The following is a 24842-nucleotide window of genomic DNA, read 5'->3' as shown; positions in this document are numbered from 1 at the left end:
TAGGGTTGCTGACCAAAAACTGAGGTTTACCGTTTCCTTAGCAACAGACCTCTCTCCCAGAATGAAACGCAGCAAAGCAAAACCACGTTGTTTCCGCTTCATGGCAGTTTGACAAATGTAAAGGAGCTCATCAAATACAGCATTTACATCTTCTTAACCACAAAGAATAGGGTGTGTTTTTGAATAATGTTTATTTATTGTAACAAAGTTTATTTTTACATACTACACATGACACATCATACCCTTATAAATAACATTTACAAAATGTGGTATATTAGTGCACACAAAATGTTGCCATTTCACAAGGGCACAGGCAACACAATTGCGGTCTTATGACTTTTGCACAAATGGTAATATCATATCTACAAATAGTGCAAATAAGCCCTAAAATCACACATGGTTATTTTCCTTGAGCAAAGGAACAGTTGCTGTTATAGAGTCTCTGGATCCACCATGGCTGTCTTTCTTCGCTGTGACACCAACATACTCAGCTGTTAAAAGACATAATTATTATATAACAGTATTCAATAGATAACAAAGAGACTGAAAAAAAACAGATTTGTCTACGTTAGAGTCAAGAGGGAGGTAGAGTAAGTATTGCAATCTTTTACTTTTTTGAGTAAAAGTATACTAAAGCGAAAACAAATACTTAGTTACAAGTAAAAGTCCTGCATTCTAAATTGTACTCAAGTAAAAGAACAAAAGTATCAACATAAGTACTTAAAGTACTCATTATGTATATGTGGTATGGCCCATTACAGCATTATATATAAATACAAATGTTGTTTTTGTAATGATTTGTTTATCTCTTGATGAGGGGTTTATTTGAATTATATAATTTACTGCTGGGTACCTTACATATGTAATAATATAATCATTACATATGTAATAATATAATCATATGGTCAAATGTATTACTTGATTTACATTTCGTACAATTTATCACAATCTGCAAAGTATCTGAGGCTGAAAAATAAATGTGGTGGAATATAAAAGTACAACAATAAGCAATTAAGGAAATGTACTTAGTTGCAAGAGTTCCCATACCTGTTGTGTAGCAGTGGTGGCCTTTTGTTCTGATTGTGTCAGTCTTCTCTGGAGACGACTTGCCTTCTCTTGACACTCTGCTAGCTGCCTCTCATACTGCACACACACACACACACACACACACACACACACACACACACACACACACACACACACACACACACACACACACACACACACACACACACACACACACACACACACACACACACACACACACACACACACACACACACACACACACACAGTTTAACCTGTAACTGTGGGGCTTCTTTGGGAGTTTTCCCTGAGACAAATGTGTAATTTGTGATTTTATAAATTCTATTTTATTGATTGATTGATGACCAAAAACATGACTCACAGCACTATGCCAATGCAACTTCCTATCGTCCACACCACCCTGATTTCAAATATGTCTCTTTTAAAAATAAATGTTTGACTGTTCAATCATCTGCTGAACTCCATAGCACCGACAACTTACATTTAAACTTTTCCCAACCGCCTTTCTTATGCTGCATGACACTTCCGATTATAAAAATAGTTTCTAGTAAAAAACATAAAGACATAGCCTACGGGGGTGGACACGCATCTTAAATGTCCTTAAATGTGTAAGAACTTCTCATCCTTCATGTCCCTATACACCAAACTCTGGAAATCAGGCTGCAGGGTAGTGTATGCGTTACCTCAGCAACAGTATTATGGTCTTTATCCAGCTGCATCTCCAGCTCATGTGAACGCTGCTTCTGCCGATTCAGCTCGCCTCTGAAATAGAGAGGAACAAAGAGTTGAAACCCTCTCACATCCATAAAAAAAAAGAAGCATAAAGCTATATTTTCAAGTGTTTCAAAATGTTCAATACATCTCAGGTAGTACAGTTGGTGCTGAGGGCGAAACAACTTTAAGTGTTAAGTCAATTTTGGTTTCAACTCCGATAAAAATCTTTATTGCTCCACTTTAGCTGTTGCTCGTTCTTTGATCCTGTGTTTGTGATCAAACTGATGAAGAACAGTCCTTGGGCAGTATCAGAACAAAGTACTGTATTGCACCTAAAAGAGTATGTTATTACATATTCTTTATTATATCAAACTGCATCATATAAAAGGCATCAGAATAATTTGGCAGCCTGTCAGTTTCCAGTAGACTGCCTATCTTAGCATGCTTCAGTTTGTCTGGTTTCTTTGACGAGACACATTTTTCTGAGCACAATGGATCACATTGTCTACACCCTGCAAAGTCACACCGACTGATAACGTTAGAGAAGATTTTTTCCCATCTATGTTCCCTTTCAATTTTTGACCAGGAAGCCGGTGTTCTAGGCCTGACATTAGTGTCTTTCACCAGTAGCAGCAGGCTGCGTTGAAAAGCAACAGGGAAGGCAGTGGTTTACAAACTGGATAACAGTCTTACCATGTCAGGATATTGTGTCAGAAAGGAAGCAAAATCTAAAATGAATTATTGATTTTGGTTTAGTAGTGTAGTGTCCGTTTACAGGAACTGCGCTATATATTGATGGCATTCAGCTTTCCCATGTATATTGATTGACAATAAAGGTTGTGTTATGCAGTCTTTTGAACAGAAGCGCTAGCCATTAGATCACAGACATGTTCAAATGTCAAACGTGTTTGATACTTAAGCACAGCATGAATGTTAATATGGTGTTCCTTAAGGTCTTGTTGTCTTACTGTAGTATTTTAGAGGGATATTTGACAATGCATGTTATTGATTCTCTAACTGACAATTCTTTTTACAATTATGACCAAAATATGTGTAACTAATTATATCAAACCAAAACACAATGTTTCATTGCAGGTTCTTGACTAGAACAACCGTTCCTCTCTGCATTTACCTTGACTTCAAAATACTAATGTTGGTTTATAAAGCACTGTATGGTTTCAGGCCAGAATACATTTCTGATCTTCTGCAACATTATGTACCATCCAGAACTCTCAGGTTGTCTGGGAAGGATCCGCTGTCTGTCCCTAGACGCAAAACCAGACATGGAGAAGCAGCGTTCAGTTATAACGCTCCGTACATCTGCGGAAAACTACCAGAAAACTCTGTGCCTTGCTTCACATCAATCGTAACAAGTCCTTACTTGAAGCCTGTCATTTTAGTCTCGAAGGCCTGAACAAGGTTCTTGGCCTCCTCCTTCCAGCGCTGGGTGCTTTTCTGCTGAGCTGCGAGGAGGCGCGTCAGGTCAGCGCAGGAGCTGCGGCTGCTATCTTCCAGCTCCTGCACGCGTGCGTCCAATCCCTGCTCCTTCAGGCTGTACTCCTGCTCCATCTGTGCCAGCTGGGGGTGGGGGGCAGCAGAGACACACAACTAGTTGTCAACTGCCATAGAGCTTGAAATAACTCAATGTAAAAATAATATCATAGAATGGCTCTCAGAAAGACTAGCAAACTGTAGGCATTGAGTTATCAAACATGTGGGCATTTGCCAGAAAGTGATGGTCTAATTGAAATGATAGGAGTTGAATTAAGGACATTGTAAGATCTAGGGGTTTTAAAACTTGAACAATACTCAAAACTACAGATATATCTGCTTCTACCGCATTCATTTTCTTTTAGCCATGAGGCTTGATGGATGTCAATGTTGGTCTGTTTGGTCCAGACTGACGGACGTGGACATTTTTCCCAGACAGTCATGTTCTTGAGAGGATGAACCCTATTGACTGACATGATCTTCTGCATATCCTGTAACACAACTCGTGGATTAATATTCTCACTTATCCAACAAAATCTATATTAAGTGTGTTTAGGATATTTGGACTGATTGCCATTTTTTACGGCCATTCATGTTCCCCAGAGGATACATTCTATTGACGTATGTGGTCCTCTGAATTATCCTGTGGCACCAACAGCAGGTCAATATTTGCACTTATCCCATAAAAATATATATATTTGGAATATTTACAGTTTTCACTCGCAGTCAGACAGCCCTTTCCAACAGCCTCCCAGAATCAATCAACCAATCAATGTTTATTTATATAGCCCAATATCACAAATGTTACATTTGTCTCAGGACTTCACAGTTTGTACAGAATATCAGTATGACAATACGACACCCTCTGTCCTTAAGACCCCAGATTTGCTTCTCAATTCAATTCAAAACCTTTATTTATCCAGGTAAAATCCCATTGAGATCAATGATCTCTTTTTCAAGGGAGACCTGCAGCAGTAGGTTCCACAAGAAGACATAAACAACAGAACAACAAAAGGACATCATACAGCAAAATGTACAGGGATTACAATTTACATATCTAACCACATGTACAGGTACCAACAGCATCTGATTGTGTAGCATCCAACCGAGCTTTAAAAACATGTAGTGGTACTAGCTTGGTAATTTTCCATTCTTTTTGCAGACGGTTCCATGTTAGTGGAGCGGCACATCTAAAAGCCTTCTTCCCTAAGACAGTCCTAGCACTTGGCACATTTAATAAAACCTCAGCATGCGATCTCAGGCAATAAGTACTTTCAACTTCTACAGTGCCTCAAGCGGTTCGTTTTTCTTGTTTGATGGTGTGACATCGGTCCTCTTAAAGACCAAAGTCACACCATAAAAAAAGAACTGTTGTTTGGCAATGGAGTCTGGTGGCTTTGAGGGAGCCCCAATACGTTTCTTGTCATAGAATTCTGCAGACAGCATGGTAAAGCAGTGAAGTATAGCATACTCTAAAAATGATATTCTTTTGTGCTGGCTCTCTCTTTTAGTTTGCTGCTGCCTTGTGTGTGGGAGGAAAATGACAAGTGCTTTACTGTAGAAGACTAACGGCCCGTCCACACTAGCTTCGACAGCTTCAAAAACGGTTTCCAACGCGTCTGCCCATTCACTTTGAATGGGGTGACGTCACGTTGCCTCGCTTTTCGCCGAACTGAATTGTGGGTAGCATAGCGGTCCGTCTCCGGCGTCAGAAGTTAGTAGCCAGCGCCAGCCAATCAAATCATATGCCAGTACAAGCTCTAGCCAATCAAACCGCTGCTTGTGTGTCAGGGGCGGGAGATTCATGTGATTGGTTGTTGGTCGAGCTTCAGACGCGCCCAGCTCCAAGCTTTTTTTGAAGCTGTAGTGTGGACGGGCCGTTACACCTTTTTTAACTTATTGTGAGTGTCTGAAGTTCACCATATTACACATTGAAGACTTTCAGTCCGTTTTCATTCTGTTTCTAGCAAGTACCCCTCTTCAAGCACTTTATTGAAGAGCCATAGTATATCGCTGGTATTCCCCATAGCAGGCTCCGTCCTCCACTCCGCTTATGTCCCTTCCACTCGCTTCCTACTTCTTACATCCTCTGTAAGAGGTCATCCATGTTCAACAATGTAATGGGCTAGCACTATTTTGACTTATTGCCCTGCAGATTTATTTCATAACCTTTCTGGTTTTCTTTACCAAAAGACCTAGCTTGACTCGTATTTATCTTTCATAAGTGTGAAGGCTGAAATTACAAGCACAATTAAAAAAAAACATGTTTTAAGAATGTTATTGCGTTAATCTCTATAGTCCATGACTAATAGTGTTTAATGGCAAGTTTTAACAATAGCATTTTACTTATTCGTGGGGGGGGGGGGTAAAACAAACACACGTCTGTCTGGTGCTGTAAGAGAACACATGTATTAGAAACTGGTAATAGAAATTAGAGGGTATTTTTTACTTCTGAATTATTGGCATGAAGTCCTAACAGTTCTTGACACTTAGCTGGCTTAGCCTCTTGGAGCTCACTATCCTCTCTTCTCTGCAATCAACAATGGACTGGGCCAGCATGGGTTTACAAGTCTGGATCTTGGAGAACAACTAACGGCCCGTCCACACGGCGGCGTGCGTTGAAGCTTCAACGCAGCTTCCCATTCACTTTGAATGGGGTGACGTCACGCTTTGCCGAACTGCATTGTGGTACCGTCGCGGCGCTTTGCCTCCGTTGCTCGCTTCAAAAGTTGAGAAAAGTTCAACTTTTCAAGCTTCAACGGAAGCGTCAGCCAATCAAATCATATGCCAGTACAAGCTCTAGCCAATCAAACTGCGTGCTTGTGTCCGGGGCGGGAGATGCATGTGATTGGTTGTTGGTCGAGTTTCAGACACGCCCGCCAGCAAGCTTCAACGCACGCTGCCGTGTGGACGCTGCGTAAGTGTCTCTTAAAAGTGTTTGAAGGAAGTTGCTTGAACTCCAGAGCATTTCTGTTTATATAATATATAATTAACCTTTGTATCGTTTGTTGATTTTCTCTTCTGCGTACCTTGGTCCTTCACAATAAGTGTACCTGTTGTTTGGCCTTCTTTTGGACCAGCATGGTAGCCTTGCGCAGCTCATCCATCTCTTTGCAGAGCTGCAAGTTCTCTCTCTGCAGTTGCAGCCGCTCCTCGCTGACTCCGACACAGTCGTCCCGAGCCGAAACCAGAGAGCTCTGCAGGCGCTGCACTTCCTCCTGACACCGCGAGATCTCCTCACTGTAGCTGCACACAGGGCGAGAGATCACAGATCAATCAATCACATTTGATTTATATAGCTTAATATCACAAATTTCCCTCAGGGGGGCTTTACAGCGCAGGACACCCTCTGTCTTAAAGAGGCCCTTTTATGCTTTTTGGGGGTTTTCCCGTGCCTGCAGTGTGTTTTATTGCATGGAAATCGTCGGCAAAGGCTTACTGCAAATCCCAAAGGGACACCCCCCCCCTGCCTGAAACGCCTCCATTGGACTCCTTTGTTCAATTCTTTAACATAATGACATCACTATGTAACACTCACAATTCTATTGGCTAGTGCTCCAACACATTGTATGGGATAGGCTAATAGGAATCATCTCTAAGGGTTACAACAGGTAAACATGTCCCAATAGAGAGCCACAGTGACGCGTCCTAAAACCCGGAAGTAAGCTGCGCACGGGTTCCTTCGACAAAAAAGCAATGAGATTTCTCCATAGGATTTTGGAAAGTAGCTGGAAATAAGGTCTGTGGTTCACACATCTAAGAGACGGATCACGTTGTGTTCATATTGGCAGTAGATGGAGCCACATGGGCACCTGCATCCCCCAGGATGCCAGAAGGAATATCAGTGGAGAGTTAAACTTACTCCATCTCCATCTTTTTTAGTCTGTTTTTGGTGCTCTGCAGAGTGAGACTCATGTCTTCCTTCATCCTCTCTGCATCTAGACACCTCTGGTGAAGAGCGTCAATCTTCCTGAACTCTGGTTCTGCGCGCCCCTCTTTATACACCTGAAACAAAAACACCGCAGGCAGCATTAGAACAAGCGATAGACTCGCCTCAAGTCATTTTAAAAACCATATTATCCGCACTCTCGCTAGCTCTAGCAGCTGTTCCGCTGAGACCGATACCTTCTCCAGCTCCTCTTCTACAGCTTTCCTCTCTCGTAGGGACCTTTCAATCTGAGACTCTTTATCCGCACACTCCTACAGAGAGGTGAAAAGAGAGTAGAAGAGTCAGAATGATACAAAAAAAACCTGGTGAGACTGAAAAAAGGATTTAGTGTAATGTTGAAAGAGATTTGTCCTTAATAGGCCCTTACAAGCTGCAGCGCAGACAGCTCCTCAGCCATACGGTGGATTTGAACGTTGCACTGCTTGCGCACATTATCCACCTGTAAGAGATAAAGGCACACAGTTCCAAAATGTGAAATGACTACTGGGATCTGGAAAGTGCTGTCACTTTATTGCTTTAGATAGACAGTTGGGTTTTATTAGACGAAAAATACGGTACTTTATTTTTACCCCCAATGTTCCAAGCAAGCATGTGCCTTTATTACCAAAGGAAGAAAAAACAGACGGATAGAGGAAGGGACAATAATGAAAGAGTATGTCAAATTGAAGTAGAGAGAATGTCAAAGGATATATGAAAAAAGAAATAAGTCAAGGTGGAAATAATCTAGCATGAACCTCGGAAGGCATGAATTGACTTAAATTCACCATAAAAATGACTGAAAAATAGAGGGACAAAGGTCTAAAAGAATAGATAAATAATAGAATATAAATAGAATATTTCTAAGAATGTGAAAGAGACAAATTAGTTAACATGAGCCACCACCTATGGTTTATTTAATTACATGTTATTTCCTTATGTGTAAGACGTTATATAAGCTGTGGGTTGTCGTGTATGCTCACCATCTCCGTCATCTCAGTGTCCCTCTTTGGGTCAGACCGTATGACACTACACATCGTCCCTTCTCACTTTGTCCACAATTATATTTAAAGAGGCCCTATTATGCTTTTTAGGGGGATTTTAACCCAAACAATAATACATCTCAACACGGGGTGATCCAAATCATGCTCAGCATAATAAAATAACAATAACAAATGCTTAATGTATCATCCTAATATATTATAAATAATATAAATTAGCAAAATAGCTTCAACACCACAAATATAAACATATATGCTCCATAACAGTACTAGTGGTCAAGACTCCACAATATGCTTTAGCTGAACAGTCTGAACTTGTATTTTCGAGAAATGTCCACCCTCACCCATGCATTCTACTCTGCTAAATGGTCAATTTAATGCATTCACGTAGCACCTGTCCAGTCTTTGCGAACCCCAATGCTTCTTCATACACCCATTGACACACATTCATAGAGAGGGAGCCATACAAGGTGCTACCTGCTCAGAGAGACTAACATTCACACACACTCAAACAACATTAGCCATGCCATTGGGACTTATGTGGGGTCAGGTGTCCTGCACAAGGATGCATTAACATGTTGACAGCAGGGGCTGCGGATCCAATGATTGGCTTTCCGAAAAAACTCCACTTGCTGATTCTCAGGTAAGTCTGAGGTCTGACTAACATCGTAAGCAGCTTTAGTGTTAATTCTCCATTACACTTTCATTTTCTTAAAACTTCAGGTTAAGATGAGTTGGAGAGGAGATTGCAAACGCCACAACATAGGTGTAATTCTCAAAAGTCAAGCAAATTATCAGTTACTCTATAAAATAACATTTTCTTTTGTAAAAATGGAATTCAGAGAACAAGATGCCAGCCCCAGTTTGCCTCATTAACAGGATTAAACCGTTTAAGGACTTGATGGCGAAGACTCATTAATTGAGCATCACTCTCAATGTCCCCGACTGAGGCAGGGGGAAGAGTGTCTCTTTGCTTTTGGCTTTTTGTGGTTTCTGTTATTTATTCAGGGATTAGTTTCTTTCAGAATTTAAGTATAGAGTTAACACCAAGTATCCTGACAACAGTGAGTACTTTTGACTAATGATGGGACATCTTCAGTCTGTTAAAGGCAGCAGATTGGAGTTGCAAACAGTAAGTGACATGTAGGGCATGTGGTCAAATAAGCCAAAAGAGGGGTGCAGTGACCCGGAAGTTAGCCTAGCAATGGCTTCCTTGACTAAAAGCCAACGGGAGTTTTCCATTGGATTTTGGAATATTGCATGTCATAAGATCTTTGGCAAACACACGTCACCACCGCTAAGCTAAAGACAGCTAATATTTTGTATGATGACGTTAAGTAGTCCATTTAGCCACTTGTTAGCAACCATCGTTTATTAAAGACACGTAAAAGCTACAGATGTGTTCACCAGTTGGGTATTCACTGAAATATGTTATGTTGCAGAACAAAGAAAGGTCATTGTTCACCACAGACATTATTTTGGGAATTTAACCGAAAACCCATTTAAAAATACATTGACTTCAAGACAAGAGAGCACGGAAGTGCTAACATGCTCACTTTGGGGGTTTAGGACTCATTCCACTCTATTACAGATAGCTGAAATTATTGAATGGAGTTTAAATTAATCTCAAACTAAAAAAGCCCACCAATATTGTGGAACAGCCTTTTACTACATAACGGTAAAAGATTTGTAGTGCGATTTGCAATGGCGTTATTGTCTAGTTGTCTGTTTTTAGTTGTGGGAATTATAAATTGGTTCAGTATTGTTTTCATATTTCAAAGAGAACATACTCTGCTACATACTACTTACATACTCTGCTCATTTTCAGGTTCATATTTGTATGTTGTGCCTCTACTGTGACATGTCTCCATGCTTTAATGTTCAAAATGCTCTTTATTTTTCTCATACTGCCTGTGCTGCAGCTCCTCTTTCCACCCTCTGTCTGAAACCAGAGCCCAGTCTGCTCTGATTGGTTAGCAGGTCGACTCGGTTGTGATTGATCGACCGTTTAGAGATGTTTTGGAAATGTTCCACTCCTTAACCCATCATGTCCAATGTGTAGGAGCGATAGGCAATATAAGTTATGTAGTGATGTCACTATGTTACAGAGGTAACAAAGGAATGTGATCGAGGCGTTTCATGCAGGGGGGGGGGGGGGGGGTGTGTGGGAGAGAAACTCCCTCTTGAGGAATCCTTTGGATTGTAGCCTTTGCAGACCATTTACATGCACAGGAACCTATATAAACACACTAAAGGAGAGCCCCAGAAAACACAATAGTGCCTCTTCAAGTTGAATGTATCGGGCTTTGCACTGTTTTGGGACCATGTTGGAAATTAAACCTTAACATTATCTATTACATCAATTGATAATTTGTAGTTAAAGCAATTCATCTCTAACACACCTCTTTCCTTGTGCGTACTGCAGCATCCTGGATTAACTGTTTGATGGCCTCCTTTGTCTTCTCCAGCTCGTCTTTTTTCTGTTTCTCTCTTAACAGGACCTGACAGGAGAAGGTGAAGAAACGCACAGTTACACTTTCAGTCAGCAGGAGATGCATTGTCAGAGTATCTTGCAGCTCAACAGATTTTGAGGGAGGTTCAGCCAAAGAAAAAGACAACAGAAGAAGGGATGGTTACAGAAAGGAAGTGTCACCTGTTCCCTTTGCAATGTAGCCTCCTCAGCCACCTGAATGCTCTCTCTAACTTTGGCCAGGGCTTCGTACTTCTCCTCTTCCAGGGTGCTGCAGCGATTTTGAAGTTCCCCCACCTTTCTCTCCCACACAGTTTGATCCCTGCGAACCGCCTCAGCCTCCTGGGTGGCAGCTTGTAGCCTGGAAGAATGTAGAAAAGTTAGAGAAAGGTAAGTACAAGCTGGGGGGGAAGACAGGAATTGCTGCATGGCTCTTCAATACTGTCATTTGGACTGATTCAGAAATGCTTCGATTTGATGAAGAATGTGGTGTGTCTACGAGAACTGTAAAACACTTCTAGAATGAAGATTTTATACAATTGTGTCACTAGTTTCACAATGCTGCAATACAACTGTTTAATTGAGTGATTTTTGTCAATTTTGTATTGAAAGAACGTCGAAAAATGCTGATTTCAAATGAGTTTTCCTGCTTTTCTCTTTTTTCGCATCATTTTGAAAATATTTAAGCTATAAACTGAAAAGAAGGCATTTGAAGACATCCCTTTGGAATTTAAGAAAGTGGGATGGACATTTTTATAAAAAAAGAAAGTTCCAATAGAAAATATAATGCGCATTCCACTTCCTCAAACATATGTTCTGTATTTTTCCAGAAAAAAAAACCCAGCAGAGGTTTTCCTCACCTCGCCTCCAGCTGGCTCAGGGCTGCCTGAAGCTGCTGGAGCCGTCTGTCTGCTGCGTCCTCTCGACCCTGAGCCTCTGCCACATCTTCCTCCTAAATGCATACACATAAAACACATACATTTTGTTCTCAATTACCCGGAACAATTCTTTAACAAACATTTTTTGGAGGATATTGGTAAAAGGTGGCCACAATATCCTAAAAGTGATGCCGAATGCAAAAAACATAAAATCAGATAAATGTTTTAATAAGTATGAAACAAAAGCAACTGCTGTTTCAATTGAATTCATATCACTGTATAGTATACTAAAGCTAGGTTCAGTCAACAACTAGAGAAAATAAATGAACCACTAAGTGCCATTACTTGGAATAGATTAGTTACAACAATTTGATTAAACACAAAAAATGACATTGTTTTAAAGATTTTACAAACTTTTTAGGTGCTTTACATCTGTGGAAATGCTGAATATATTGATATTCTGTGCATGTTTTATCTCCTCTCACCCGTCTCTGCATTTGGTCCTGGAAACTCTGCAGCACTTTGGTCATCTCATCCACTTTGGCTGTGGCCGTCCTCAGCTCAGCCTTGGACTGCCTACACCGGCATGACAGAGAGACAGAAACAGTTAAAGCACCAAGACAACCTGACGGCCATCTTGAATTTATAGTCCCCTTATTTGGTTATTAAAACATTGTTTACATTTAAGAAAATGCACTGTTTTTGGATGCGAGAAATGATATAATGCAACATGTTAACTTCTTAGCTTTGGAGGTGTTCACAGATGGATTTAGTTTGCTTTTTAACAGAGAGTCATAATGCAAGTTAACAGGCTGCTGACTATAGCTTCAAGCGTATTTTATAAACATTTCAAACTATTCCTTTAAATTAGATGCTTAACCAAAATGAAAATAAACAGCAAGTACAGCTGCAGCCATTGTTTGGTTGAAATAAAAAAGACCACCAATTGTTTGCAAAAATCAATTAATAGTTCATATTCGACGCAACCTTGGACTTTGACAAACTGGGATGAATATTTCTATGTTTGACGAAAGCCTTTTATGTAAAAAAGAAACGATAACAAATCGTGCAGATTTAACTTGTCTGTAACAACATGGCTTTGAGCCATGGGTAAGACTGCTTCAAGGCCAAGTAATGTTGAATCCTGCATCAATTTGTTTTTCCTATAGTAATGATACCCTACTTCTGAGAGAATGTGTCAGCCATGTTGAATCTCTGATGTATTTGGTTACCTGTGTTGGCTGTGTAGATCCTCCATTTCTGTGCTCTGCTCTGTCACAGTCTTCATAAACTGTTGGTTAGTCTGTGTGTGGCAAGAGAGACAAGAATGCCATTTGTGTGGCATGACTCCAAACACACACACCCCAACTGTATCCCAAAACTAACTTTCTCCTTTATCTCACAATTATTTATGTCCTTTTAGAACACACCCTAAGGAGACCCTGTCGGTCATGCATGGCTCACAAAGGATCCACACATAGAGACTGAGGGAAAAAAAGGCTGCTGGTTTCAGAAGTCAGAGAAGGGAAGCCCAAGGCATACCCTCATTAAAAATGCATCAGAGGGATATAGTATTACCCTCTCCTCACACATTGTTTTGTGTCCAAGGTAAGCACCAAGAACCCATGTGTGAGGGTATCGGTTTGTGTGTAAATAAAGAAACTCAAGCAACACTAAGCCTGTCAGATAACTACTGCAAAAGAGAGCCTTATAGTTTGACGCAGAGTGTATTTTCAGGTTCATATTTGTATTGTGTGCCTCTACTGTGACATGTTTACATGCTTTGATGTTCAAGAAGGTCTTTAATTCTCTCAAACTACCTGTGCTGCAGCACCCCTTTTCACCCTCTGTCTGAAACCAGAGCCCAGTCTGCTCTGATTGGTTAGCTAGCAAGATCTGTTGTGGTTGGTCAACCACCTAGACAGGTCCCTTAGTCTATCATGGACAATGTGTTGGAGCACTAGCCAATAAAAGCCAAGTGTTACATAGTGATGACACTATGTTATAATAATAATAATAATAATAATAATAATAATAATAATAATAATAATAATAATAATAATAATAATAATAATAATAATAATACATTCAATTATATAGGGCTTTTCTACAGCTCAAATACGCTTTACAGTATGAGGGAGGGTAGACAAACAAGGACAGGCAAAACATTTTTTTTTAAAATTAAAATAAAATAAACAGAAAAGGCAGTCAAGTTGATTGAGAGGGGGGGGGGGGGCTTATGGGTAGACAGGGTTGAAGAGATGGGTTTTGAGGCAGGACTGAAAGACTGTGAGGGACTCAGAGTCACGAAGATCTTGGGGGAGGGAATTCCAGAGCCTAGGAGCTGCCACTGAGAAGGCTCTGTCCCCAAAGCTGCAGAGTGTGGATGTGGGAATGGATAGGAGTCCGGCTGCGGTGGATCTGAGGGACTGTGGGGGTTGAGAGGGGGTGAGAATGTTTGTGAGATAAGGGGGGGCCAGATGGTGGAGTGCTTTGTAGGTGAGGACCAGAATGTTGTAGTTGATGTGATGGGAGACAGGAAGCCAGTGAAGGTCTTTGAGGACTGGGGTGATGTGATGCCATGATTTGGTATGCGTGAGGAGTCGTGCAGCTGCATTTTGAACCCGTTGGAGTCTGTTGAGGGATGTAGTGCTGATGCCGTAAAGAAGTTAGTTGCAGTAGTCAAGGCGGGAGGAAATTAAGGCGTGGATTAGTCGTTCGGCTGCGGGTGAGAGAGGGTCGGATTTTTGCAATATTGCGGAGGTGGAAAAATTAGGTTTTGACTGTTTGGCAGATGTGAGGTTCGAGGGAGAGGTCAAAGATTACGCCAAGGTTGCGTGCCTAATTGGAGGCGGAAACAATGGTGCCATCGATGGTGAGTGTTATGTTAGTGACCTTGCTGAGGGTGGATTTGGAGCCGATAAGGAGGAGTTCTGTTTTGTTGCCGTTCAGTTTCAGGAGGTTATGTTGCATCCAAATTTTAATAGCTGTCAGACAGGAGTCGATGTGGGTAAGGGGTGGGTTATGGAGGGATTTGGTGCTGAGGTAGATCTGAGTGTCATCAGCATAGCAGTGGAAGTCCAGGTTGAAGTGGCGGAGTATCTGACCGAGGGGGAGGATGTAAATGATGAAGAGGAGGGGACCAAGTACTGATCCTTGAGGAATGCCTTGGGTGATTGAGGCTGTGGCAGAGGAGTGGTTGGGGAGGGAGATGAAGTGGGATCGTTCAGTGAGGTAGGACTAGGGTTGTAAAATTCCAGGAATTTTCAAAGATGGAAACTTTCCACGGGAATTAACGGGAATAAACTGGGAATTTTCTAAATGTAAGGTTGGCTCTTCATAGGGAACTTAGATATAGTTGGGGAAAGTTAGCATAATCTTGACTAAAACAAACAGATGCCATTCAAGTACACTTGAATATCTATGCCATAGCACACTGCTTACTGCATGGCTATTGAGACCACACAAAGGTTCGCAACAGGCTCACAAATGTGAGATTGGAAAAACTGGTTGGCATTCGGGCAAACCTAAGGCTCTCTGAGCCTGACACAGAGCCATCCTCAACAAGGCTAGACAGTGACACTGAAGAGGAAGACTCAGAGTTTGATGATGTTGATGAGGCCCAGGAAGAGCCCATTGACTGAAAGGGTTTAGCAAAAATGCAGAGGATCGCTTGAAGGAAGATTTGCATTTTTAATGGGACTTTTTGGAGGGAGAAGGGCTCTTTTCATTTAACATTTTTAATGGGACTTTGTGGGGATTTTTGGATGGGAGGTGCATTTTTGTTCATTTTTTAATGAGTGGAGTTGGGGGAGATGAGTAATATTTAACTCAACATTCCTGTTTGCGTTCTTCAATTAAACAAATAATTGTTAAAAAAAAAAAATAATCTGTTGAAATGTCATGTTTGTTTGTTTAATTTTGCATCGAATATTTCCAAAATTCCCCAGTTTAACTTCCCATGGAAACTTTCCGGAAACTTTCCGCCCCTTTGCAACCCTAGGTAGGACTGGAGCCATCTGAGTGCAATACCTTCAATACCAATGTCCCTGAGTTGGGTGAGCAGGATGTTGTGGCTCACGGTATCGAAGGCTGCACTCAGGTCGAGGAGGATGAGAATATTGAGGGAACCAGTGTCAGCAGATGTGAGGAGGTCGTTGAGGACTTTGACAAGTGCAGTTTCTGTACTGTGGTGAGGACAAAATCCAGACTGAAGGGGTTCGTAAAGCTGGTTGCTTTTGAGATGGCAGTGGATTTGTTTGGCTACAATGCATTCAAGAGTTTTTGAGAGGAATGGTAGGTTGGAGATGGGGTAAATTAGTGAGGGAGGAGGGATCAAGACCGCGTTTTTTGAGGATTGGAGTAACGGTAATCCAACAGTAATCCAAAAGGATTGGAGTAATTTATGTAAGTAAACAAAGGAGTAAAGTCGAGGCGTTTAAGGCAGGGGATGGGGGGGATTGCAACTCCCTCTGGGATTTTAGCCTTTGCAGACCATTTACATGCACCAAAAACCTATATAACAAACTACAGTGGACGGGTGGCGCAGTGGTCTGTGCATCCGATCATCAGATCAAGGGGGGAGTGCTGGGGAACTCCAGTTCGAAACCCGCTCCTGCCGCCACTGCGTCAGGCCGTTGTGTCCTTGGGCAAGACACTTCACCCGGATTTGCTCCTGTGGGTATTGTCTACAGTACATCTATGATACCAATGTATACTTGTAAAAGCGCCTCGATGACCTCGAGGCGTGAAGATGGACGGTGTGGCGCAGTGCGCTGTGCAATGATCATCAGATCAAGGGGTGAAACCCGCCGCTGCTGCGTCTGTAAAGCCGGTGTGTCCTTGGGCAAGACACTTCACCTGAACTTGCTCCTGTGGGTATTGTCCACAGTTTCTGACCATTGCATGTATGATATATGTGTAATGTGTGTATATGTAAAGCGCTTTGAGTCATTGAAAAAGCGCTATAATAAATGTAAGGAATTATTATTACAGGAAAGGGTAGAGATTAATAGGGCATCATGTTTAATGTTTAATGTTTAAAAAGCTAATCAAACTAGAACAAATTATCGAACACTGCATTTACATTTTAATTAAAAACCTGAAACTACTTTGCCATTGTTATAATGTCTATCGTATCATATGTTTGTATTTTCTTTTATTGTAGTAGAATTATTTATCATAGTGTTTTCTAACTTAATCTGTGTATTTTATATTGTGTTTGCATTAGATACATTGCATTAGATACTGTATGGATATATATCCCTTCTGCTGTTCATATCATATCTAATCACGATGTATGTTTATTTTTAAATGTTATTTTATTATTTGGGATGGTTAAAACTAATCTAATTAGGGAGGACTAAGCTGCTTAAACAGGCCTCCTATCTCACATCTCTTTCCTTTTTTCTGTAATATATGTATATATAATTCTTTTTTTATCACTTAATGGGGTTTGTGGAGAGTGGAAGGAGGTTTTGGCTGAATTAGTTTGCTCTAGTTTAACACATTTACTTTGTTTTCCCTGTAAACATGAACACAACAATGTATTTCAAATGTTTGAACTGAGATTCATGCTGTATTTGCCATTATTTGTTCAATGCTTTGGCAGCACATACGTTATTATGGTCAAGCCAAAAATAAAAAATGTAATTTGAGAGAAAGAGAGAAGTGCATAAGGAAACAGTATGTGCTGGAAGTTAGAGGATTACCTAGCGAGCTGACAGTCCATTACACAGCTGAGACAGTTCTGGCCAACTACCAGAGGCATTTAGACTCACTGAGTTACACGATTCATTATTAAAGCAGGGGGTTCATTTCGAAGGAGTGCACAGCATTTCGATCCCACGGCTAATTAGGAGGCAACGATTCAAACACGCTTTTAATTAACCGTCACTTACCGATTCCAGGTTCTGATTGGCCACTTGAAGTTTGTGTGTGTGCTGCTGGAACTGAACTAGCTGATCCTGTGAAATAGGGGCGAAAAAAACAGTAAGAAGAAGAAGAGGCACTCAATAAAACCTAACTGCTTGTAATTACCTTGTGCTTATAATGAGCATTAACTGAGGCCAAACTGCTCTAATTAACCTTATTTCTACCTGAATGGCTCTACCTAGTGGTGGAAGCCTGATGTGCTGCTAGTGTGCTGCTGCTGAATGCTCATGTGTCAATAACTGCACCGTAAGGCTCTGACACACCAACCCGATTTTGGGAGTCAGAGGCCGTCAGAGGCAGTCGGGCATTCGCGGCGCCCTACTCAGGTTGGTGTGTCCCGCACCGTCGTCTCTTTACGGCAAATGTTCACACCTCCCGCCTTTCTTTGGCCAAAGAAATCACTCTGATTGGCTGTTCAGCTTAGCGAATCAGTGCATGAGAAGCGAAGCGGAAGTGAGGGACCAAAACAAACGATTAAGAAGGCACACACAGACAGACAGAGCTTGTGGCCGTTTCTCAATCGCGAGGATGCTGGCTTGGTAGTCGCGTACTTCCAAGTCACTTCCTTCAGAAACGAAGCAAGTATACTTCCAAGCCACGGCTTCGGAAAACGAAGAAGAATGGAACAGGCTAAGTGTGCCACTCTCTCTAACGGTTTCAACATAAACTGTACCGAAAATAAATACCTCACGATGTCTATCTAATTATGAACTTGCTTTACTTTCACGGAACACATTTTTGGTGATAACAAACAAATGTAACAAAGTAACATTTACCAACACATGTTCTATGCCACTACATACTTACATTTAAATGTGTGCTGCGTCGGTTCAGCCATTCTCCGCAAGGGTTTTTGAAATTGGTCCGTGCGCAAAGCATTGTGGGGATTTTAAGGACGCGAAGTCTACCCATGTGCAGCCTCGAAATTTCCCCCAAACCAAGGGCACGGCCTCGGTGGAATTCCAAGTATGCTGGAGATTGGAGCAGTCCTTCGACGGCACTCGATGACGTAGCATCCTTGAAATATTGGCTTGGAAGCCAGTATCCTCGAGATTGAGAAACGGCCACTGTCTACCATTGTTCATTTACCTATTGTGAGCATCACATGGAAATGTACATTTTGCAAGAAGTGGCCATTACTCAAATGGGTGTTTCTGTCTGCCCCTCTATTCTTTCTCCCATTATCCTCCACAATCTGCGGTTTCTCCTGATTTTTCAGTACCGTACGATACATGTTTTCGATTGACGAGAGAGAGTGAAAATGGAACCCAGACGCTATTTGTTGTTTGTTTATATCACGCAGTCTGTTCTTCTTCTCTCGGTGTATCACGCAGTCTGTCTTCCGGTTGTTGCCTCTTTTGAATGACGAATACACACTACCGCTGCCTGCTGGTAAGGACAGGTATTGCCACTCGTCGACTGAAGTCTTTGCGGTGTGTTCGTAGGCGGGCGGCGTAGGCGACCCAGGCGACGTAGCGGACGTAAAAGTCGGGACGCCTTCGGTACGCGTTCTTTGGTCTGTGTAAAAGGTTGGTGTGTTTTAGGGAAACAACTCATCACCACTTTTTTTTTTTTATCTTTGTGGACTTGTTTGACATTATTTATGTAAAACATATTTTATGTTTTGTGATCATTTTTTCTGCTGTACCGAAAACGTACCGAACCGTGACATTAAAACCGAGGTACGTACCGAACCGAAATGTTTGTGAACCGTTACACCCCTACCTTTAAGTAAATAATATTCTTGTTTTTTGTAAATTGTTCATAAATAAGTAAATGAAATGCATGTATCTTACGTTTTGTATGTATCATAATTAGGGATGTCCCGATCACCTTTTTTTGCTCCCGATCCGATTCCGATCATTTGATTTTGACAATCTGCCGATACCGATTTTTCCCGATCCGATCTTTATGCAAAGCATTAAGAGAAAAAAAAGGTAACAGATAACGGCTGGTCATCCAACGCGATGAATTCAGCTATCTTGGCTGTTATTGTGTTGGCCTTTTCACTGTTCTGGGGCAGTTTCTCTTTCCTTTTGAAAGTCTCCGAAAGTGTCGGTTGTTTCAATGCCGTTACCTGAGTGGCCGCTGTGTACTCGCCGTGTTGTTGTTGGCGTTTGTTTCTCAGGTAGTGTATTAGATTGGTCGTGTTGAACGTAGCTCTGTTCTTTCCACCACGAGGAACCTCTGCCTTGCAAACATTGCATCTGGCTGTTACACTGCCTTCGCTTTCAATTTTATAATACTTCCAAACTCCTGACATTTTCTCTGTCCCGACTCCCGAGTCACCAGCTGAACGTAGCCTCTCGTTAGCTTGCTGCTACTATTAGACACTGCGCCCACTCTGTTGCCAGCTTTGAGAGAAATAAGCAACCAGGCCCAAAGAAAGCAACACATACATGATGTTGTGTAATTTTAAACCAAAACTAAGTCCTCAGGTTGACTTTAAGACGTGAACATGGTCATTTTTGTTTTGTAACATTAAATTAAAAAAATATATTTTATAAAAACAAAAAATTAAAAAATCCCGATCCCCGATTTTTTTCTCCCGATCCCCGATTTTTTGAAAATCACGTGATCGGCTCCGATCCCCGATCGGATCGGGACATCTTTAAACATAATGATTTTCTTTACCTTATTAGAGCCCTTAAATTAATGAAAAAAAAGAATCCAGCACAATTGTTTAGGATAACAAAATAATAGGATTTATTTAAAAAGTATAGCCATTTGATATGTTTATGTCATCTATGTTTGATATGTTCATTCCTGTCATCTGTATGCTTCTGTCCCTGCTATTTTATTGTGAAATATCTTAAAGCCATGTTATTTTGTACATTCATTTTTTATACAAAATGATATAAAAAACTGCACCTTGAGCTGTTGTCTCTGAGCACCGTGGATCTGTCCGTCAGTGACAGTCTTCTGGAAGGTCTGCTGGAGGCGATCCAGCTCCTGGGCGGCCGTGTGCCCCAGCTCCATGGCCTGCGCACGCTCCTAATCAAATACAAGCAAAAATATGTATGTTAAAAACTAAAATTGCTGTCTTTAAGGATTACATCCCTGCAAGGCAAGTTCATTTATATAGCAACGCAACCAAGTAACAAAAAAACATTAAAAGCATTGAGACAAAGTGCAACAAAATCACATTAGAAAATGTAATATTGTAAATCTAAATACAAAATTATATTTCATTCATCGTAAGATATACAACGTTTTTTTTTTTTAATAAAAGGCAGTGGCTAATTGAAAAGTCCTACTGATTTAAAAAAAGGTGTGATCTGCAGTTGTGGAGCATAATAACTAAACTTCTCCAATCATGTGCATTCAGAAAAGGGGATCAAGTGTAGAGCAGACACAAATAAAAAAACACAAATAAACATGCTGTTTTTTTTTTACTTCAAACTCTAAACTTTAACCTCTTTAGAAAATGTTAACTAAGGGAATAAATGAAGTAAGAAATTTGGTCTATTTTTCATAGTCTTCTATAAAACCTGACTTGATATATGGCCCCATGCTGGCCAATTTAAAGGTATGCATGTTTAACACACTACTGCATTGGCTTCACTTTTCAATCTAGCGTCTACGTCAAATTATTTTTACAGTATTTGGCGCCACTGTAACATTAGTTATTTGTTTCAAATAAATGCTTGACCGTAGTTTGTGTATGGGATAATGTGCAGCGAGGCGGTCATTACTAAATAAAACACAAACAGAGAGCCCACACTGTGGCACTGTTAATGTTGACTTCCTGTCTGTCTTCTTCTGACGTCCAGTGCTCTGTCTTTTAACCTCTTCCGTCTCCACAAATATAAAAATTAAAATTCCCAAACTATTCCAGTGTTTTCAGATGGAGCAATCTAGTGTTTGCCGTCCACAGCTGATCAACCAGACTTTTTTCTGCACATTTTCCCTTGATCCTCCTTATCAATGGTCATGTTCTCACTAGCACCGATAGCGAAAAATAACAAACCTCTGGAATGCCTAAATGTACCTATACAAATCAAGTATTTACCATGTAATAATTACATTTGTTTTCCTTAAAGATTTCATTTTGTGTACAGTTGTGTGTATAATGTGAGTTTTTTTTTTGTATTGATTTTTTAGTTTTGGGATCTGATTGTTTTTCTGAGGGTGCAAGATGGAAGTGGGCGCATTCTGATCGAGAGGTCAGAGGTTAAATCCCTGCCCCTGCAGCTGACATAATGAAGTGTCCTTGGGCAAGATACCTGAATGGTATAGAGGTACAGAGATACACTCTGGTTTAATTGTCTTCTTATTTAACAATTTATATTTATGTATCATATAAAACACATTATCTCACGACTGAATGCACAGAGAAGAAAACATATTACCTTAGTTTTTCTCTTTTAGCAAAACAGCAAACAAATGTGGACTTAATCCTCTTATGTTTGGATATAAGGACGTATGCAGACCTGTTCACAGAGCTGGAGCTGCTCCTGCAGGTTTCTGATGACCGCTTCCTCCTCCAGCGTGCCGCTCTCCACTCCTGAAGCCACCGGCAGGACATGAAGCTGCTTCTCGACCGACTCCCTCAGCTCTGCATGCAGCCTGGTGACAGGAGAAAGGTCATATTGAAAAATATGTAATTAGATAAAGTTCATGATTTAAAAAAGAATACCAAAACCTTAATTACAGTCCATAAACCACACTTTATTTGCCTGTAAAACGTAGATAAATATAACAAGTTAAAGTAAATGTCTTATAAAAGACAAAGCAAAATACAGAAATACAAATAGTATATAAAGTGCTAAGTCAAAAAGTGCACATTGTACTACAATACTACTAACTAAATGTTTTTGTGGTGGGACACAATCAAAGTCACTCAATGTCTATTAATGAACTTTTCAAAAACAAATAAATAATACAAGCATCTGATGTTCTTTAAAAACATATCAAATGTCAGAAAAGAGCTTGCTTGTTAACACCAGTAGAATTCTTATGTACCTTTCATTCTCCTTGACAACCCTCTCCAACTTCACTTTCACGTCTGTCACCAGCCCCTGTTGATTATAGAAAGTAGAAAAACACAGTGAAAACGTAGATTTCTTTTTTATTTAAGAAGGAAAACACACTGGAGAACCTCTTTCTTGATTGACAGGTTTCCATGGTACCATCATTTACAAAATGAACATCATGCTTTATTGAAGAATTTAAAAAGTTGGGTCATTTTCGCTTATACATCTACACAAATGGACATGTCTCCTGCTGTCCATTTTTAAGGAATGCTTAATAACGCACTACTGTATTGACAAACCTCTCAACTTCACTTTGACATTTGTCATTAGTTCTTGTTGATTTAAACAATAGACAAACACGTATTGTTATGGAATAGTTAAGAAATCCGTATGCCTATTTTATTTAAGGAGGCACCCTCTTTTCTGACTGACAGGTCGCTGTCATATCATAATTTACTAAACGAACATCAGGACATATCGAAAACTCTAGAGACCATAAACTCATTAAGAACTGTTTACTGAGGGTCTTTCTTTAGGGGGGCAAACAGCTTATAATTGATCAGATTTAGACTTAGAGAGAAGGGCGTTTAATTCATTATTCCCAGACCGTTTTCTACTACTTAACTTCCAATAATGTATGCTTAGTGTGTATCTATATATCTAAGTCCAGATAAAGTCCAGATATTGAATGTTTGTGTGTTTGTAAAGTTTAATTGAACTGTCCAAACTGAATTTGTATCTAATGTGTTTGTATTACCTCGTATCTCTGCAGCTTTTCTGTCATTTCCTCCATGTGCAGATCATACTCAGCTATCAAAGGAGCCATTATACTGTAACACAGACAAATAATCCGTCACTTTTGTACATATATATGATATGATTTTCACCAGTGCAATCATATCAACAGAAGATGGTTGTCCTTTTTACTAGGCCTGACCTTCTATCTGCCATCCAAGGTTTGGGAGCCTCGGCCCGTCTAGCATCTTCAACCTGATGATGAAGATTAAAGACGTAGGCGGTTAGAATGAGCAACAAATAATGGTTGACAGATACGATGTATATTAACAGATGTTGTTGTTTTTACCTGAGCTGATGTAGATTGAGTACCATGCTCATACTGATACTGGCTTAGAGCAGAGTTTAATCTGTGGACTGATACAAGAAAACAGTCATACACATGTTGCTTAATTATTAGATGCCATGTTCCCCACCCAACTGGACTATTTATGGAAAATGGAAATCATCACAAACGGGATCCTACTATTAAGCCAATTATAAAAAAGCTCCCAGGTGCTGAAAGAGCAGCCACTTTGCTTTGACAGTTTCATTCAATTAATGTGTATTTGCACGTGTGTATTTTGGGCCAAGTGAGTTAGTCCTTTGTGCATGTGCATTGTGCATTCAAATGACTCATACAGATTCTTGATGTATAACAGCTATTTTGTTATATTGTAATTAACTAAAAACACATGATATGGCTGAACAATACATGAAATATGATCGAAAATCGAAATATTGGCTGTTGCAATATGCAATTCTCCCACAACTCAATATCTGCTAAAGACTCTGTATGTCTGGTTTATTTTGAGCATTTTGTCTTTAATTTTAGACTTTAAATATACTAAGAGCCTTCAACATTGCATTCCAAAAATCATGTCAGTTTGAGTATTGATTTAGGATTAAAGACCATGTCATCATAATTCAAGCAGATTATTGATGAACAACAGCAATACGGATGTAGATCTATTATTTTTCTTTTATTTGAATGATCTCAAACACATGTTTTCTACAGTGTGCTGTTGGTTTCAGTAGACAAAATAGAAAACATGGAGAAGTCACCATGGTTTATTAGGAATGAACGGTCTGTTATTATTCTCCATCGGAATACTTGGAATAAACCTTTCTATAAAAATGATTTTTTTTACTGATATACAAAATAGTATGTCTTCCCTGGTTTGTCCTTACCTTGATCCCGTAAAAACTTAACTTCAGCTTCCATGTTGAAGGTGCAGTCTAGATAGAACACAACGATAACGTTAGCAATTTAAAAAAACCACTAACGTAACATTTAGATTGTAAACTTAACTGTGTTAAAAGCACAAGCCCTGCTCTAACGACCTTAAAAAAAGCTTCTGAATCATAAATTAGCTTGCCTAGTGCAGCTAGCGCTAAATGCCTCAATCTCAGCTAAACTTAGCTAGCTAACTAAACCCTCTTGACTGTTACATAAAGTGGCTATCGTGTAACACAAACAATTCTAGAGAAAGGTAACACTTACGGGTTGTATACATGTATTATTTGACGTTTACATTTAGCATACGACGCTAGACTGGTGTTTTTTTACATAGTTTTCGGTTGCCCCGTCTGTTTTGAAGCAAACAAATATCAACCAATGGCAGTGAAGAT

At 40.3% G+C, this 24842-nt stretch overlaps 1 protein-coding gene across 1 annotated transcript; it reads right to left on the bottom strand.

Moving 5' to 3' along the window:
* Positions 1 to 198: 198 nt before the first annotated feature.
* sclt1 (sodium channel and clathrin linker 1) lies at positions 199 to 24836 on the bottom strand. Its single transcript, XM_034087472.2, has 22 exons — positions 24715 to 24836; positions 24402 to 24449; positions 23521 to 23588; positions 23374 to 23426; positions 23194 to 23266; positions 22426 to 22481; positions 21894 to 22029; positions 20332 to 20454; positions 17427 to 17492; positions 12759 to 12829; positions 12012 to 12102; positions 11509 to 11600; positions 10832 to 11009; positions 10581 to 10679; positions 7569 to 7640; positions 7378 to 7452; positions 7115 to 7257; positions 6306 to 6498; positions 3143 to 3339; positions 1731 to 1809; positions 1048 to 1143; positions 199 to 491 (listed from the first exon to the last, which is right to left on the bottom strand). The coding sequence occupies exons 1-22, from the start codon at positions 24725 to 24727 to the stop codon at positions 432 to 434; spliced, it is 2082 nt and encodes a 693-aa protein (XP_033943363.1). The 5' UTR covers positions 24728 to 24836; the 3' UTR covers positions 199 to 431.
* Positions 24837 to 24842: the final 6 nt, after the last annotated feature.

This window comes from Pseudochaenichthys georgianus, chromosome 1 (genome assembly GCF_902827115.2).
Source record: "Pseudochaenichthys georgianus chromosome 1, fPseGeo1.2, whole genome shotgun sequence".
Taxonomy (NCBI): Eukaryota; Metazoa; Chordata; class Actinopteri; order Perciformes; family Channichthyidae; genus Pseudochaenichthys; species Pseudochaenichthys georgianus.
Note: the sequence above shows the minus strand (reverse complement) of the source record. Positions and strands in the feature narration are given on the sequence as shown.